At 51.2% G+C, this 16,311-nt stretch overlaps 1 protein-coding gene across 1 annotated transcript in view; it reads right to left on the reverse strand.

The window, feature by feature from the left end:
• Dennd3 (DENN domain containing 3) overlaps window positions 1–16,311 on the reverse strand; it is a 56,106-nt gene that overhangs the window by 6,728 nt on the left and 33,067 nt on the right. The window contains exons 14-19 of the mRNA XM_005354518.3: window positions 10,091–10,350; window positions 8,287–8,457; window positions 7,202–7,331; window positions 3,333–3,440; window positions 1,570–1,709; window positions 736–893 (exon numbers count right to left, since the gene is read on the reverse strand). Of these exons, the coding sequence (XP_005354575.1) occupies window positions 736–893; window positions 1,570–1,709; window positions 3,333–3,440; window positions 7,202–7,331; window positions 8,287–8,457; window positions 10,091–10,350 (967 nt within the window). The remainder of the gene's footprint in view (window positions 1–735; window positions 894–1,569; window positions 1,710–3,332; window positions 3,441–7,201; window positions 7,332–8,286; window positions 8,458–10,090; window positions 10,351–16,311) is intronic.

The following is a 16,311-nucleotide window of genomic DNA, read 5'->3' on the forward strand; positions in this document are numbered from 1 at the left end:
AGGGAAATGGGAGGCGGTGGCGGGGAGGAGGCAGAAATCCTCAATAAATAAATAAATTAAAAAAATATCTCCCATGGTGGCTTGGCCTTAGAATTGGGGGTCATAGAGTCAGGAACCCCGGGTAAAAGGAGGTTTCTCTGTGACGGGAGAACTCTTGCCTGTTCACTCTCCGGTGAAGCCAGCCCAAAGCTGTCTGCCATGCATGCCTTTGGCAGGGAGGGTGAAGCCCCTTGAAGCAGTCTGGTCGGGTTTGAAAATGAAGGTGAACAGGGCTCCAGACCCCCCCCCCCCCAGGACACGTGCAACACTAGCTACAGATTTAGCGGGGGAAGTGCCCCCATCAGCCTGTAGACAGCTGGCCTTCTGGTGACTCTCGGGGCCTGAGGGAGCCATGTCCCACAGTGGCATTTTAGAGATAGTCTTTCCTACAAAGCCAGATTTCTGATGTCGGAAAACGAGAAAACCAGCCACAACCAGTACTTCCTGGGCGCAACCCTTCCCAGTTTTGGCCAAAAGCATAGGCTGGTCTAAGTAATCTTGGCTGTGAGGCCAAGAGCTGGTGGTCACCATGCTGGTTTTGTCGTCTCAAAGGCTCCTTTCTCTTTGCCCACAAGCAGAAGCAGAACACACGTCTCCTGCAGACTCTCCTTCCCTGGCAAAGCCCAGGACCTCTTACCTTCCACACCCCTAGGAGCCAAGCTCTTCCCTTTCCTACCCCCCAGTGGGCCCTGGTACCTGGGTTTCTTCCCATCGTGCACCACCAAGCCAGTGACCGCTGCACGGTGGTCCGTGAGCTGTTTGTTGCAGGACATGCTGTGCACGTTGATGATGTAGATGACGGAGTCCTCAGAGCCCACCCACACCTGGCTGTGCTCTGCCATCACCATACAGTTCTAAAGGGAGCCAAGACAGAAGGGTGGGGTGAGCTGTGTAGACCAGGTTCACGATCTGCGCTTACTAGCCCCAAGCCACAGCGAATGAACACTGATCCTGTACGGTCTCACAAGGCCCAGTCAGAACCTTGTGGGTTCCCATTTAAAGATGCCTTATTGAGAACACAGACCTACGGCACTCGGGAGCAGAGGCAGGCGGATCTCTCTGAGTTCGAGACCAGTCTGGTCTACAAGAGCTAGTTCCAGGACAGGCTCCAAAACCACAGAGAAACCCTGTCTCGAAAAACCAAAAAAAAAGAAAAAGAAAAGAAAAAAAAGAGAGAAAACACAGACGTATAAAGCATGGCAGAAAATACAGGAGGGACAGGATAGTGGTCCACGGTGTGAGCCGCAAGGAGCAGCAGTAACTGCACTGCCTCGGCAAACACACACCGGCACTGACATTTCCAATGTGTCTGGATCACCAGAGAGGCACCGAGAGCAATGATCTGGGGGTAAAGACAAGTTTTAGCAGGTGGCTGGATTTGCAGTAATGAAGATGGATAGCAGGAATGGCCAATCGAGCCGTCAGGGCCTCTGCAGATGGCGTGTCATCAGGGGTTCTTCGTGATGCCAGGGACACGCAGTCTGGTGAATCACTTAGAGCATCACACTGGGTTAAGAGCGCTGCACTCACCACTTTGGAGGCACCCACTTTAAAGCAATGCTGGTGGATGGTCCAGGAGGAAGCATCAAACACGACCACTTTGCCTTCATTCAGGGCACACCACAACTTAGGGTGTGCATCTTCAACCTTCTCTGCAGGGTCAAGGCGCCCTGAAGAGGAAAGTAGCCCCGAAACTTTTCAGTCAGATCAGTAACAGTGGGAGGGGCCGCCTCCTACCACTCGGCTGTCCTGCAGACAGCCACAGAACGCCAGTGCAGCGCCAAGTGCAGGGGTGTGGAAATAGCAGAGTGCCATCCTCCCTGGAGATTCTGGGGTCTTTTGAGCTCCTGGAAGAGACAGTCCGGACTGTGTGGAGTAGGGATGTACTGTCGCACCAGGGACCCACAGGTAAGCAGGCAGCATGAGGGTGGCTGGTGAGGAAGGGGTCAACTAGAGAAACCAAGATACAGTGTGCCCACCGATTTCCACACCTACCCACAGCGTGGAGCAGGGGTACCTTTGCTTCAGGTTGTCACCCACAGTTACTGATTGGTAGCTATCCTTATTTATTTAGTGTTTTTAAGATGGAGTTTCATGTAGCTCAGACTGGCCTTGAACTTGTAGTTGTCCTCCTGCCTCATCCTCCTGAATGCTGATATTAGAGATACATACCAGCACATCCAGCCTGGCATAAACTGTAATTCATTTGAGCCCTCTGGGGGATGTTTCTCTTTGTTTGTTGAGATGAGGGCTTGCTATGTTCCCCAGGCTAGTGTTGTCGTACCCCAGCTTCTTGTGCAGCTAGGACTACAGGTCAATGTCACTGTGTCCAGCTTGACTCTAGAGAGTGGCTCTACTGGCATTGCCTTAACTGGTCACGAGGCCGATGGTGTCAGAGCTGGGATGGCCTCTTTCATGAGGTATGTGTCTCTTGGCAATACTGGAATACCTGGTTCTCCCTCGGGGAATTGTGCTCTGAATGGCTGGATGGGAGCCCCTCATGATGTCATCATGCCAGAAACACACTTGCCAGCACAGTCTCTGAGCTCCCACTGATTTGTGTGTGTGTGTGTGTGTGTGTGTGTGTGTGTGTGTGTGTGTGTGTGTGTGTAGCACACTTAAGTGGAAGTTCAGGGACTACTTTGGGGAGTCAGTTTCTCCTTCTACTATGTGGGTTCCAGGGATCAAACTCAGGTTCTCAGGGTTGTTGGCAGCAAACACCCTTGCCCACTTAGCCACCTTACCAGCCCAGAAACCCTTAATGTAGTCAAATGCATGAGTCCTTCGGTGATCAGGTATTCGGGGCTGGCCTGGTCATGCCTGTGCTGCTGAGTGTGCTGGTCCACTAGCCTGTAAGTGCCTTTTTTCATCTCGACTTCCGTCCACTTGGGACTGATGTGGTAACTGACCGAAGTGGGCAGGGCTCCAGCTTCCAGTACAGAGCTAGGCTGTCCCACTACCCCACGGTTATACAGCCATTCGCCATCAGCAGCCTCCTCAACCAAAGATAAGAGCTGAGGACACACAATACCTGAATTGTCACATACTGCAGAGGGCAGGGAATGAGTATTCTGGGTCCCTAACTATGTTGTTACCCAAGTATAGGGTGCCACAAGGCCAAGTGGGCAGAGTGGTCAAGACAGCTTTGCCCCGTGGCTCAGGATTCTGTCCTACAGTCAAAAATAAACCACCCCCCTCCTCCTAGCACAGGGTTTTCCCTTCATTGTTGCCAGGGCGACTTCCAACCCAGATCTAAGTTCATCACAACCAGGAGCAGTGAGAGGTTACCTTACCTGGAGTATACAGCAAGACGTCAACAGCTTGGGGAGCAGTCTCTCCTGCTGAAGGGTTAATCTTGTGTTTTAGGGTCTCCGAGGTTGTCTTTGGGACTGCCATGGGTGCTGAAACACAAGCACTTTGGGTTACCAGACTCAGAAAGTAGGACAGCAGTGACGTGTAACTCACAAGCTCTCCTGTTAGGTTAAAAACCACATGCGGCCTGAAGGGGGCACTCTTGAAAATCAGCGTTAGGGATAATACCATCCAAGGTGCCCTCTGGCCTCATCCCCTGATAGGGAGCGGGGCCAAGAAGGCCGCTGCTATGCATGTTCTTCTGGTTGAACGGAACGCCATTGTGTACATGTCACATTTTCTTTTAACATTTTGTGTGTGATGCGCACACCATAGAACACATGTGGAGATCAGGAAACAATAGGAGTCAGTCTCTCCTTCAACCATGTCGTCAGGCTTGTCAACACGTGCCTTTACATAGTGAGCCATCTTTCCAGCCCTGGGTCACATCTTCCTTACCCATTCGTCTGTCTGGCTCCATTTCTAAGACTCTGCATATGACGCCAGGACAAACATGGGTGACCCTTGCATCTCTTCCTGCACAATCCAACTCTTGTTCCTAGGCGATGCAAAAACCACCTTCCCTGGGGGTTTCTGGGACTACCTGCCAGGGTGAGGGACTCTCCTGCTAACCCCGAGTTACCTCCTAGCCTCCCGCCCCCATGAGTCACCTGCACTGCAGTGGGGATGATGCCGTGGGGATGATGCCTTGGGGACTTGCTGATGGCTTCTTCCCACACCCTCCCTTTCTCATTAACCCACACATCTGATACGATTGCTATTGTCCTCATTTTTTTCAAAACAACATCTCTGAGCTCCAGCAGCGCAGGATGTGACAAAGGGACCCTCTGCCACTGTCGCTCCACCTGCTGCCTAGGGCTCTCCTTTCGTTTTGTGTATTTTTAAACCCTTCCATCACATGCGCTCCCAGTGCTTCTGCGTCAAGCTTGTCATGTCTCGAGTCTTCACTTTGCTAAGCCACGCACTAGAAGGTATTTCTGGATTTCTTTTCTTCTTTTTTTTTTTAATAAGATTTATTTATTATGTACACAGTGTTCAGCCTCCATGCTTGCAGGCCAGAAGAGGGCACCAGATCTCATTACAGATGGTTGTGAGCCACCATGTGGTTGCTGGGAATTGAACTCAGGACCTCCGGTAGAGCAAACCAGGGCTAGGAGCTCAGCGTGCTGTGACCGGAGCTCAGATGGCGTCTCCTGGGCCATAGGGAACAAGGTGATGATGACAGAGCGTGTGCTGGGCGTTCCCATGGCAACTCTGTAAACTGTTTACAGAGGAGCTAGAAAGCCGTTCCATAAACTGCTGGAAGCAAGAAGGCCTGTGTTTAGAGTTATATAAACAGCTGAAGTGCACTGTTTATTTGATTTTATTCCCATCTGAGGAAAAGAGCAGTTCTGTCGAGACCCAGGACCAGCAGACAGAGCTCCTGGAGGGCTCCGTGGGTCTCCAGGCAACGTGGAGCACCTGAGCCTCCTGGCTGCTGTCCCAGATCAGGCAGGAGCGGGTTCTATGGCCAGGAAGTGTCAGGGCCACACAGACATTGACAGATGTTACCAAGGGCAAGATTAAGATATGCCAAGGTGAGTAAGCACACAGCCTGGGGTGTTTTCTAATTCCTGCACTGCTATTTTTAAAACCTGACTCCACACCCAGGAGCGATGACAGGAACCTGCGCAGGCATTCACAGCCGCCTTTGTCAGGCAGAAGGCAGTGAACTTCAGTGTCCACTGCAGGAGACGAGGTATAGGAAATGCATTGCTCTCAAGCGCACAACTAGAGCCATTAGAGGAAGGACTGGGAGACGGTTCAGTGCGTCCCGTGCTTGCTATACAAGAATGAGGACCCATAGAAAGCAGGGTGCAAGTGTGTGCCTCTGCAATACCAGTATTCCTATGGACAGACAGAGGGCAATGACAGGAGACCCTCCCCCCAACATACAGCTAGTCTAACATACACAGCAGCAAACAACAAAAATGAGATGACCCACACACACACCTGAAGTGAAGTGGAAGGTGGGGACCAACACCTGAGGCTGTCCTCCAACCTGCGTACACACCCCGTGGCATTCACACACACACACACACACACACACACACACACACACTCACACACTCACAGATGTAGAAGCGTACCACACACACCATACAAAATACAGTTTCCTTCAAGGAGTGAAGTGGCGGCACAGGCTGGCTCATGAAGGAACCGAGACACTGGACTGGGCGAAAGGATGGAGTCAGGAGGGCTCCCAAGTGTGGGAAACACCCAGGACAGATGAGATCACAGAGAGAGTCAACAAATGGCCCCACCGGGAGCCCAGAGATGATGCTAAGCAGGTGTGGGGATTCCTCCTGCAGAGTGGGTCTCACAGCCATCACAAGGAGAGTGTCACCACTCTGCAAATGCCCTAAACTTAGTAAGCCACATGTTAAAGGGGTCCAGGAGGCGAGGGGCATCCAGTATCAATAGGACCTGAATGGTTTCTGCAGACAGTCCTACTTCATCCATCTGTGTCCCGAGCTGAACTTCCTATTGTTTACCTTCACACACTCTCTGTGGCCTCGATAGGTTTCCTGTCTACAGGTCTCAAAGCAGGAAGCTGCAGGACGTTTAAAATGGAAACAAGGCAGAAGCTCAGAAGGTGCGAGACATCTTCTTAACCTACTGGTCCTAGACTTGAAATACGGATCTCTGTATGGCTTCAGAATGGGAGAGCCAAACGGAAATGAGCAGGAAAGATGCTGGAGATTTCTGTCCCAGGAAACTGGCCACAGTAAAGATAAAGAGATGCTGGGCACCAAGGCACAGTAATGCCAGCACCTGGGAGGTGGAGGCAGGAGGATCAGAGTTTAAAGTCATCTTCAGGTTCAGAGACAGGTCAAGACCAGCCTGAGCTACAGGAGACTGGTGCTTAGTCCGTCCGTCAGCAGACCAACCAGGTGCAAAGAAGCCATGGATGTCCGACACATCCCCAACATTGACCAGAAAGGCTATCAGTTACTCAGCAGCCTTCCAGACATTTCTCGTCTGCTGAGCAGGACAGGAAACTCTGCAGTTGGTCAGGACATGCAGTTTATGTGTAAAATGGAACACCACCCAGGACAGAAACAAGGAGCCAGTGTGTGACAGGGAGGAGCCACATGGTCCAGGGTTCAGTGACAATGAAAGTCATCATGTGATTTAAAAAAAAAATCCTAAAAACATCTATAATCCTAATACTCACTGGGGCAGGAGGATTGTAAGTTCAAGGCCTGCCTGGGCTATATACTGAGTTCCAGGGTAGCCTATGCTAGAATGTTCCCCTGTCTCACACAAACAATAAAAAAGCAAACAAGGGAACAATAGTAACACTCAAAACAAATCAGGGTGGGTGAGATTGCTTAGTGTTTAGGCACTGTGCCCCCAAATTGATAATGAGTTCAATCCTGGAGACCCACACTGTGGAAGGAAGAAAAATGACTCTGACCTTCACACACATCATGTGGCATGTGTGTCCACACACACACACACACACACACACACACACACAACAGAGACAAGAAACACCCTCCAAATCAACAAAATATAGCTGGGTGTGTAATGCCAGCACGCAGGAGACGGAGGCAAGAGGACCATGAGCTGCGTTCTGGTGGTCTACACAGCAAGATCCTATCCACCCGCCCCCAAAAGTAAGCAAAAACAGAAGAGAGAGCAAGAAAGTTTGGTGGGTTCTAACGGATAGAGCCAGCCAGAAGAAGAGCCCGAGGCAAACGCTTAGACCGCCAAAGGCATGGCCTTGCAAACGCGTGGAACTCACTTTCGTTCTTCATCTTGTCAAAGTAGGCCAGCTTGGAGGCAGCATGTATGGCGCTGGACGATTGCAGTGTGCCAACTACGGCATCCATGAGCAAGACGTTGGTCAGTGCTTGCTGGACGTACTGCGGGTCCTAGGGCAGAAGCGGGCATGTGTCAGCCCCGTCCACTCACTGGAGGGTGAGGAGCTGGGATTTAGGGTCGTGTCGTCTTTTGCTTGGAGTTACAATAAACCCTGATTGTTGACTCCGGGAGCCAGCGCATTTTCTTCTCTAAATGGGGCCGGCAGGACCTCATGCCTCCTCACCCCTGCCCCAACCACACTAAGACAGCAGCGCTGTGACTGTACCCAGTGACAGGTGGGGGAACAGTCCCGCCATGGGCTTTTGCCGTTGCATAGCTAATCTGCATAGCACAGCGGGTGTAGAACCAAAAGGCTGGGCCAGAGATCATGGAACACAGAACCTTAGGGAGGTCAGAGTTCACTCCTACTCCATGACAGGGATAACCCCACCCACGCCACCAGCCAGCCTGTTCCTTCTAAGACATTTCTGGTGACTAGTGGCTACAAGTCTCCACATACCCTTATGACCAGTTCCTCTGTGTGAGTCCTCTGATGATGGCCTTAGTTCATTGTTTTGGTTAGGTTATGTAATTGTTCAAGACATGATCTTGCTCTATAGTCCAGGCTGGCCTCAAACTCCAGGCCTTCCTAGCTTAGCCTCCTGAGTACTGGGATAATGGACACATGTTCCCATACCTGGCTTGCTTGACACATGTTTTCTTGGCATTTAGACAATGCACACATACCCCCCAACCCTCCCCACCATTCACTGGGAAGACATCAGAACGGAGGGTGCACAAAGGGAAACTGAGTCAATGTGGGCTGCAGCCTTCATGGGCTCCTCCTCACTCCAACCTCAAAGGCCACGTGGCCTCAAGTGAGGTCACAGAGCCACAGCTGCTTCTGTGTCCCCTCAGATAGTAGATCTCCCCTGCCCAGTGGTACCAGGCTTGAACTGCGAGCTCTCGGTGCCCCCTGCAGGACCTGGTGCCACCCCTGCCCACAGGACCACCCCCACCTCAGACCTTGTGGTCGTCTGCCAGCTTCTTCCCGGCCCACATCTCCTTCACCATCAGGTGCCACAGGTCACATTCGGACTTCAGGTTAGCCTCGAAGACTTCCTTCTTGGCCACCGTCTTGATCTTTAAGGTGGGTATCTTCAGGAGGAGAAAGGCCACTGTGGTGTTTTTGACTTCCTGTGGGAGGACGAGAACATGACGTCACAGAGAAGCCTGGGTTGGTAGAAGGAGGGAAGGAGCAGCCTCAAGGCATGGAGGGCAAGTTTGGCCATGATGTTGGGCACGTGGGCACCTTACAGCCCTTTGCTTTCCCAGAGGACTTCTGGAGCGAGCCAGCATTGCAGACAGGGATGTCAGCTGCAGGCCTTGTGGGCATCCCAGTGGTCACTGGTCTTGGCCCTTCTTCCTGCTGTGACCTTAGTAGCTGAGAACACATGACACCCCCACCCCACCTCTCCTAGGTCTTCTCGAGTGTGGGATGGTAATTGTTTAATATAAGGTACGAAATAAGACCGTCAGGGTCCAGTTCAGACCTGGTTTTTTTTCTTGCCTTTTTTGTTTCTTTGTTTTTGATGGTGGTAGTTTGGTTTGGTTTTTTTAAGGCAGAGTTTCTCCGACCTGGAACTCGCACTGTAGACCAGACTGGCCTTGAACTCAGGAATCCGCCTGCCTCACCTCTAGAACCCTGGGATTAAAGGTGTGCACTGCCACCACCCAACTCTTTTTTTCTTTTGAGACAGGGTCTCACTCTGCTGCCCACACTAGCCTAGAACTTGCAGAACTCCTGCCTCTGAGTCCTGAGTGCTGGGATTAATGACACACACCAGTACACCTGACTCAGACCTCCTCCTCTGGAGTAATGTAACGTGGCCAGACGTGGTAGCATATGCCTTTCATCCCAATACTCCAAGGCAGATCCAGGTAGTTCTCTGTGAGCAGTACATAGTCCAGGACAGCCAAGGTTACACAGAGACACCTGCTCTCAAAAAACCAACCAACCAGGTTATAGAGATGACTCAGAGGTTAAGAGCACTTAACTTCCAGGTCTTGAGTTCAATTTCCAGCAACCACATGGTGGTTCTGGTGCCTTCTTCTGGTGTGCAGGCAAACATGCAGGCAGTACACTGTGATGTAATAAATAAATCTTAAAAAAAAAAGCTGGGCGGTGGTGGCACACTCCTTTTATTCCAGCACTCAGGAGGCAGAGGCAGGCATATCTTTGTGGGTTCAAGGCCAGCCTGGCCTACAAAGTGAATTCTAGGACAGGCTCTAAAGCTACACAGAGAAACCCTGTCTCAGAAAACAAACAAATAAAATAAAATGTGCCCAGGTGTGTGGTAGAATATGCCTATAATCCCAACATTAAGGTGGCTGAGACAGGAAGATTGCAAGTTCATAGTCAGCCTGAGCTACATAGCAAGACCCTATCTCAAAAAGCAAATAAACTATGAAAACTAATAAGAAGCATGTGCCCAGAAACCCCAGTAGGCACTGTGGGACACACCATGGGGACAGCAGGGATTGGGAAACAGTGGCTACAGGTGGTCAGCATGTAGCCATCTCGCTGAGAGGAATTCATTCCTAACCTCCCGTCTTTGGGAGACAGTCATAGCCAGCCTTACCTTGCACCTCTATACATGGTCACTGCAGTGGAATCGGGTGAGGAAATACCGCCCCAGGGGCGCCACCTCACCCTTACTTGAGAGCTGATCAAGCTGGGGTACAGGAAGGCACACGGTGCTAAAGGTAACCGGGGGCACACAGCCTGAGGAATGGCTGCATCCTGCGCCTGGCATCATGGCAGCCTCACCTCTATGTTCCTGAAAGTGGCGATCTCCACGTAGCCCGGCCGCCCCTCGGGGAGCAGGAACAGGCGTTTCTGGGTCATGGCGATCTTGCCAACGCCGCGGTTGGTCTTCACGGAGCTCGACAGCTTGTACACGCACTCGTTCTTATCCAGATGGTCCATCAGCAGTGCAGGCAGGCTGACCTCTTGTGCCTCTGCTTCTGTCTCCTTCCAGCAGGTGTAGAAGTCTCTGAATGTTTCAGGGTCGATCTGTTTTTCATGTCCTGGGTTTAACAAGAGAGTTCATTGAGCCTCATGCCTCAAGCATGCACTACCCAAGTCAGGCAGCAGGTGGCACCAGTGGCCAGGACTCTGAAGCCGTCGCCTGCCCCAGCTTGTGGGGCAGATTTAGGTAGAGGCCATCTGTCCTTCTAGCCCACAGAGGGATGGCCATCTGACCTACCACAGGTAGTCACAGTAACTGCAACAAGAACACTTTTTTTTTTTTTGAGACAGAGTTGTTCTGTTTCTGAGGCTGGTCTGGAACTCACTGGGCACCCGTACTGCTCCTGCCGTCTTTCTCCACATGCTGAGATTCTAGGCGCGCTTTGCTATGCCTGGCATATAAGGCGCTTTCTTCTGGGGTACAGCTGTCGCCCACACTTACCTTCTGAGACTTGCTGGCTCAAGCTCTTCTCTCTCCCCATCTCCCTCGGCCTTGTCCTGCCTGGCTCAAGTGTCCAGAGCCTGTTGCTCTGTGCCCTCTACTGTGCCTCGGGCCCTCCGTCCTGCACAGACCGCACTCCTCCCTTGCTGCGTTACCTCCCCAGCTGCTGGGCTGCTTTGCTCAGCCCCCACAATTGCTTCAAATGGACCTTCCTGCTCCTCACCCAGACATTTCCACTGTACCAGAACTCTCGTTCCCCGAGACTGCCCCCTCTTTCCTTTCACGCCCCATTCTCCAGCCATAGCAAGCACTGCCCCCAAGCAGGCCATGTGGTTATGTGCCTCTGTACAGACTCATCCTAACTGTCACACCAGAACACCCTGCCTCTCCCCCTCAACACGCAGGTGAACAGCCCCATGCAGCCTGCCCTGACAATGCAGGGGACAGCCCCGTGAGAACAGCCCCAGCCCCATGCAGCCTTCCCTAACAATGCAGGGAACAGCCCCATGCAGCCTTCTCTAACAATGCAGGAACACCCCCATACAGCCTGTCCTAACATGCTGGCTGCACACCTACCAACTGTGCACATACCTCCCTCAGGACACCAGTATAACCACCAGCACACAGCAACACTGACTCTCCACGGTACAGAGGACGCCTTTATAGCCACAGCCTATGGCAGCCACGCTCACCAGGCTTGTATACAAACTAGGAAGCTGAAGTAGGAATTACAAACCCTGCCTGCTGGCAGCTGGTCCCTGCTTATGCAGAAACCGTGTCTCCCTGTGCCAGGCTTCAGAGGCCCAGGTCTGAGGTGGACCAAGTCCCATTGGGTGCACATCACCATTCCCAGGTGTTAACGGTGTCACGGTGACAACTGTCTGATACATCTGATTTGCTGCCACAATGAGATGGGTGAGCACACAGCCGTGTGCAGGCTGTAGAGGACGGGAAAGGTTCCAGGGGAAATTTCCAAATAACAAGGACAGCTGAGGCGCAGGCAGGAAGGAGGCCCAACAGGAAGGCCTGTCACCAGGCTGTAAGGCAACCCGGAACATTCTCATGGGGACCTCCACCAGGTGGCGCCATTCTCAAGCTTTCCTTCTGCGTTATCTCTCAAGGTAGGTGAATAATATGTATTTTAAATTCTTTTCTCTTCTTTTGCAGAGCTTGGGGGTTGAATCCAGGACCTTGCCCATGCTAGGCAAGCCGGCAAGTCTTCCACTGAGCTACACCCCAAACCCCACGTAAGCTTTGAATTCACTGGAAAAATAATTTCACGTGGGGTGGAGGTACAGTAGCCATCTGTATAATGTGTAACACGAAGAGACTGAAGAAGACAAACAACAGAGAATGGGGTGACCCCATGCATGGGACAAGCCTCTGAAGTCTCCTGCACTGGGCAGGGCGTTCAGTGAGGTGATTGACAGTTTGACTGTCATCCCCTGCCCCATAAAACTGTGACCCAGAGTCCTCCACCTTACAGACACTGAGTTCTGCTGCCTGCTGGGGCCCAGGCTTCAGACCGACTGAGCTTGGCTCATAAGCACGTGGCACTCCCATCAGACATCATGTAAGAAAGGCTTTCGGGGGACTGGAGAGATGGCTTAGAGGTTAAGAGCAGCCAGTGCTCAGAGGTCCTGAGCCATCAGAGGTCCTGAGTTCAAGTCCCAGAAACCACATGGTGGTTCACAGCCATCAATGGTGAGATCTGGTGCCCTCTTCTGGCCTTCAGGCATACACGAAGGCAGAATGTTTTATGCAAAATAAATAAATCATTCATTCATATATATATATATATGGCTCTCAGTCACATAGGGTACAGGGAAGAGCCCAGAAAACAGAACAGGGGAAGAGGCAGGAGTGGCAGGCCACACCACCGCTTGAGAGAGTGACAGAGCCAGGCATCCTTCATGCACACCCTTTGGGACAGACCCTCTGAGCACCCAGCGGGACCTGTGCAGCCAGCACCCGAAATGTCCTCGTGTAGACACGTGGCCCATCCTTGAAGGCTGAGTAGGAGCCGCAAGACTAAAGACACCCCAGTAGAGGGAAAGCAGCCTTCTCGCGCTTACAGCCAGCACCCCAGCTAGCGACGGATACCACCCTGCCTGCCGGGACTACAGCAGGACCCGACTACAAGCTATGGTGCCTCCCTCACTGCGCACACACCCACAGCCGCTGTGCGCACATGTGGACACCCACACACTCCGTTGTCCTCAGGTGCACGACAATCACACTCAAAGGCAGAATGCCCATTCCCCGCCTCCAACCCCTCACAAGTGTGCCGCTGTGATGTGCCCTCCTGCCAGCGGCTCACGTCACACTAACGGACGTGAGAATGGAAATGATCGTTTGAAATACAGTCTCAACCGTACCCTTTTGTGGGTCACCGGGTATTGAACCCAGGGTCTTGCTCACACCAGGCAAGCTCTCTACCGAGCTACGCTCCAGCCCTCGGGCGTACTCTTGTATCTCACACGTTCACTCTAAGATAGGAACATTCAGCTTTGCAAAAATTTTGTCTTTCAGGACAGCCACTTGACCGGAACACACACAGTCACAGCAGTGGCAACGGGGTCCTGTCCCCTCCTGGGGCACTTCTCTACCTAAGAAACCATGTAAGTGAAGGCCAATGACAGTCCTTCACCGGCCGGCTCCACAACTATAGATCAGGTGCTCACTTCCCAGGCTCTCTGGAAGTTAGGTAGTGATGTCACACACTGCCACTTGCGGAGGAAGAAGAAAGGCCTTAAAAGAGATGCGGGCTCTCTTCCTTCACTAGGGTCTACCAGCCATTGAGTAACTAGGTGACCAGACCGGACCAGGGCTGTGAAGGCGACAGAGGCGCCACCAGGCATGCTCAGTGTGCTGCCAGGTGAGAAGAATAACCCTAGAGATTGGAACCCCTTTATTTCAGGCCACAGCTGTACAGGGGGCTCTTGGGGTGTTCACATCCTCATGAGGTCACATGGCGGGAAGAGGAAAAGCACACCCACAAAACTCTCAAAGTCTTTCTGTGAATACCTTGTCTCCCTACACACACTAGCATACCATAGCTGTCTGCAGCCCCGGACTCCCAAGCAGTGCAGGCTACCCCACAGAAGGCTACTGCACCTGGCCAGTGACAGGTGGCCCGCCATCTCCATCTCTCCCAAAACAGCCATGTATCAAGCTGTGTGCACCAAGTCTCTTCTATAATTGACAGTGTTAACACAAACCGGTGCAGCCTCCTGTGTGCTCTAAGATCTTTCAGGGTTGTACGCCCAACACCATAGAATTTCAAGTTCACTGCTTGAGAAATGGTAACAAGAAAAATATCCACCTGCTGGGTGCGGTGGCGCACACCTTCAATCCCAGAACTCGGGGCAGAGGCAAGTGGAACTCTGTTTGAGGTAAACTGGTCTACAGAGTGAGCTCCAGGACAGGCTCCAAAGCCACAGACAAACACTGCCTCAAAAAACAAAAAATAAAACAGTAACAAAAAGATGGCAGATGAGCTACGCTCCCTCCAGCATGGCCAGCAGGCAGACAGAACAGACACGTGTGTCAGTACAGCTAACATGGATCAGTGAAAATGAAATAGGATTTCAGACTTCCACAGATGGCGGGACACAGTCCGTGAGTATAAAACATCACCTGTGTGCTGTTGGGAGACATCTTGCCATCAGGGATTTTGAGCGAAAGAGAAAGCGGAGCCTGGGTTGGGGACAGTGCTTCACTGGGGACACAGCACAGCCAAACCCAAGAAACATGGCACCTGGCACACTGCCCCCGCCCCCGCCGTGCGCGTGTGTGTGCATGTGCGTGTGTGTGTGTGTGTTTGTATGAGAATTATGAGGCACAGCTGTGCAGCCACTGCACAGCCACTGGGTCAGATGCAACTGCAGAGACAGCCAGCCTCATGTAGACCTCAGCCATGCTGTATCGTACGTCACCTGCAGCTCTGGGTCAGAACATGTGTGCACTTTGTGCTGTGTACGCTATCATGTCACATAACACCAGCAAAAGTTGCCCAAAACACTGAGACTGACTACCGTCTTTAACATACAAGGGTTTGTGCTCTTGCTGACATCCACTGGTTTAACTACAGAAAACAGAGACTTCTCGTATCTTCTCACTGCCGTCACTCCACGTGGAAACAGCAAGCTAGCAGGTCTTCGCACTGCGTTGTCTTAGAATAGCTTACTCTAAAATTGCTTCTCTAAGCTGGAGCTGCTGATTTGAGTTTCGTTTAAAGAAAGTCATTAAGTGAATCTTGACTTGGGATTAGAATAGAACTTCAAATAATTTCTGAAACAAACCTAAAAATACGTCTACCATTTTTTTTTTTACTAAGTACTTCTGCAAAGCGGGATTCTAAACACTGAGGATTACAAAATCAGAATATCAACTTTCAAAGACACCAAAGATGGGTTGTGCCTTGCAGAATCAAACAGTCAAGATTTTACAAGATTTAATTTTTTTCTTTTAAGACAGGATCTGACTGACCTAGAACTCACTATGTTGTCGAGGCTGGCCTTGAACTCATAGTTCCTCCTACCTCAGTTTCCCAAGGGCCAAGGCTGCAGGCATGAGCCATAATTCTCATCTTCAAGATTTAATTCTTGGCCAGGCATATGGTATATTCCTTTAATCCTTGCACTTGGGAGACAGAAACAGGTGGTTCTTCGTGAGTTTGAGGCCAGCCTGGTCTACATAGTGAGTTCCAGGACAGCCAGGACTTACATAGCAAGACCCCGATTCAAAAAGCAAAAACAGCTGAACAGTGATGGCGCACACCTTTAATCCCAGCACTCGGGAGGCAGAAGCAGGCAGATCTCAGTGAGTTTGAGGACAGCCTGGGCTACAGAGCAAGTTCCAGGACAGCAAAGGCTACACTGAGAAACCCTGTCTTGAAAAACCAATTAAAAAAGAAAAAGTATATTCATCTCATTAATTTGGAAGTTGTTTTTTTTTTAAATAAAGATTTTGAGATACCCCAGGCTGTTCTCAAGCTCATTATATAAGCAAGGGTAACTCTGAACCTCTGATTGTACGTACCATCTCTCCATCTCTGGGGCTGGGGTAACAGGTATGAGCCACCATGCCTGATTATTCTAGACACCGGGGTTCAAGCGTGCTAGGCAGACACTCTGCCAACTGAGCCACATCCCCGCCCTGCTTTTGTCTTTAATCAATGTTAATATTATATTGTATACAACATAAACTAAAACGTATTTCTTTATGACTAATTACCAGCGAGTGTTCGTTCGCACACCTGGTTTATATTCCTAAACACCTGCATCTCATGGAAGATTCTTGGGTGAAAGTGACCGTGAGTGCAAGTTCAAGAAGCCTTGGCTTGAGGGTGGAGAGATGGCTTAGTGGTTAAATGCACTGACTGCTCTTCCAGAGGACCTGGGTTCAATTCCCAGCACCCACATGGGAGCTCACAACTGTCTGTAACCCCAGGTCCAGGGGACTGACACCCATAGCATAACACCAATGCGTATTAAAATAAATAAATAACTGGGTAGGGGAAATAGACAAGATTGCCAGGCAAAAAATCGGGATCTTAAGGGTGGGGTGGGAGGGG

The sequence above is a fragment of the Microtus ochrogaster genome, chromosome 15 (assembly GCF_000317375.1).
Source record: "Microtus ochrogaster isolate Prairie Vole_2 chromosome 15, MicOch1.0, whole genome shotgun sequence".
Classification (NCBI taxonomy): Eukaryota; Metazoa; Chordata; class Mammalia; order Rodentia; family Cricetidae; genus Microtus; species Microtus ochrogaster.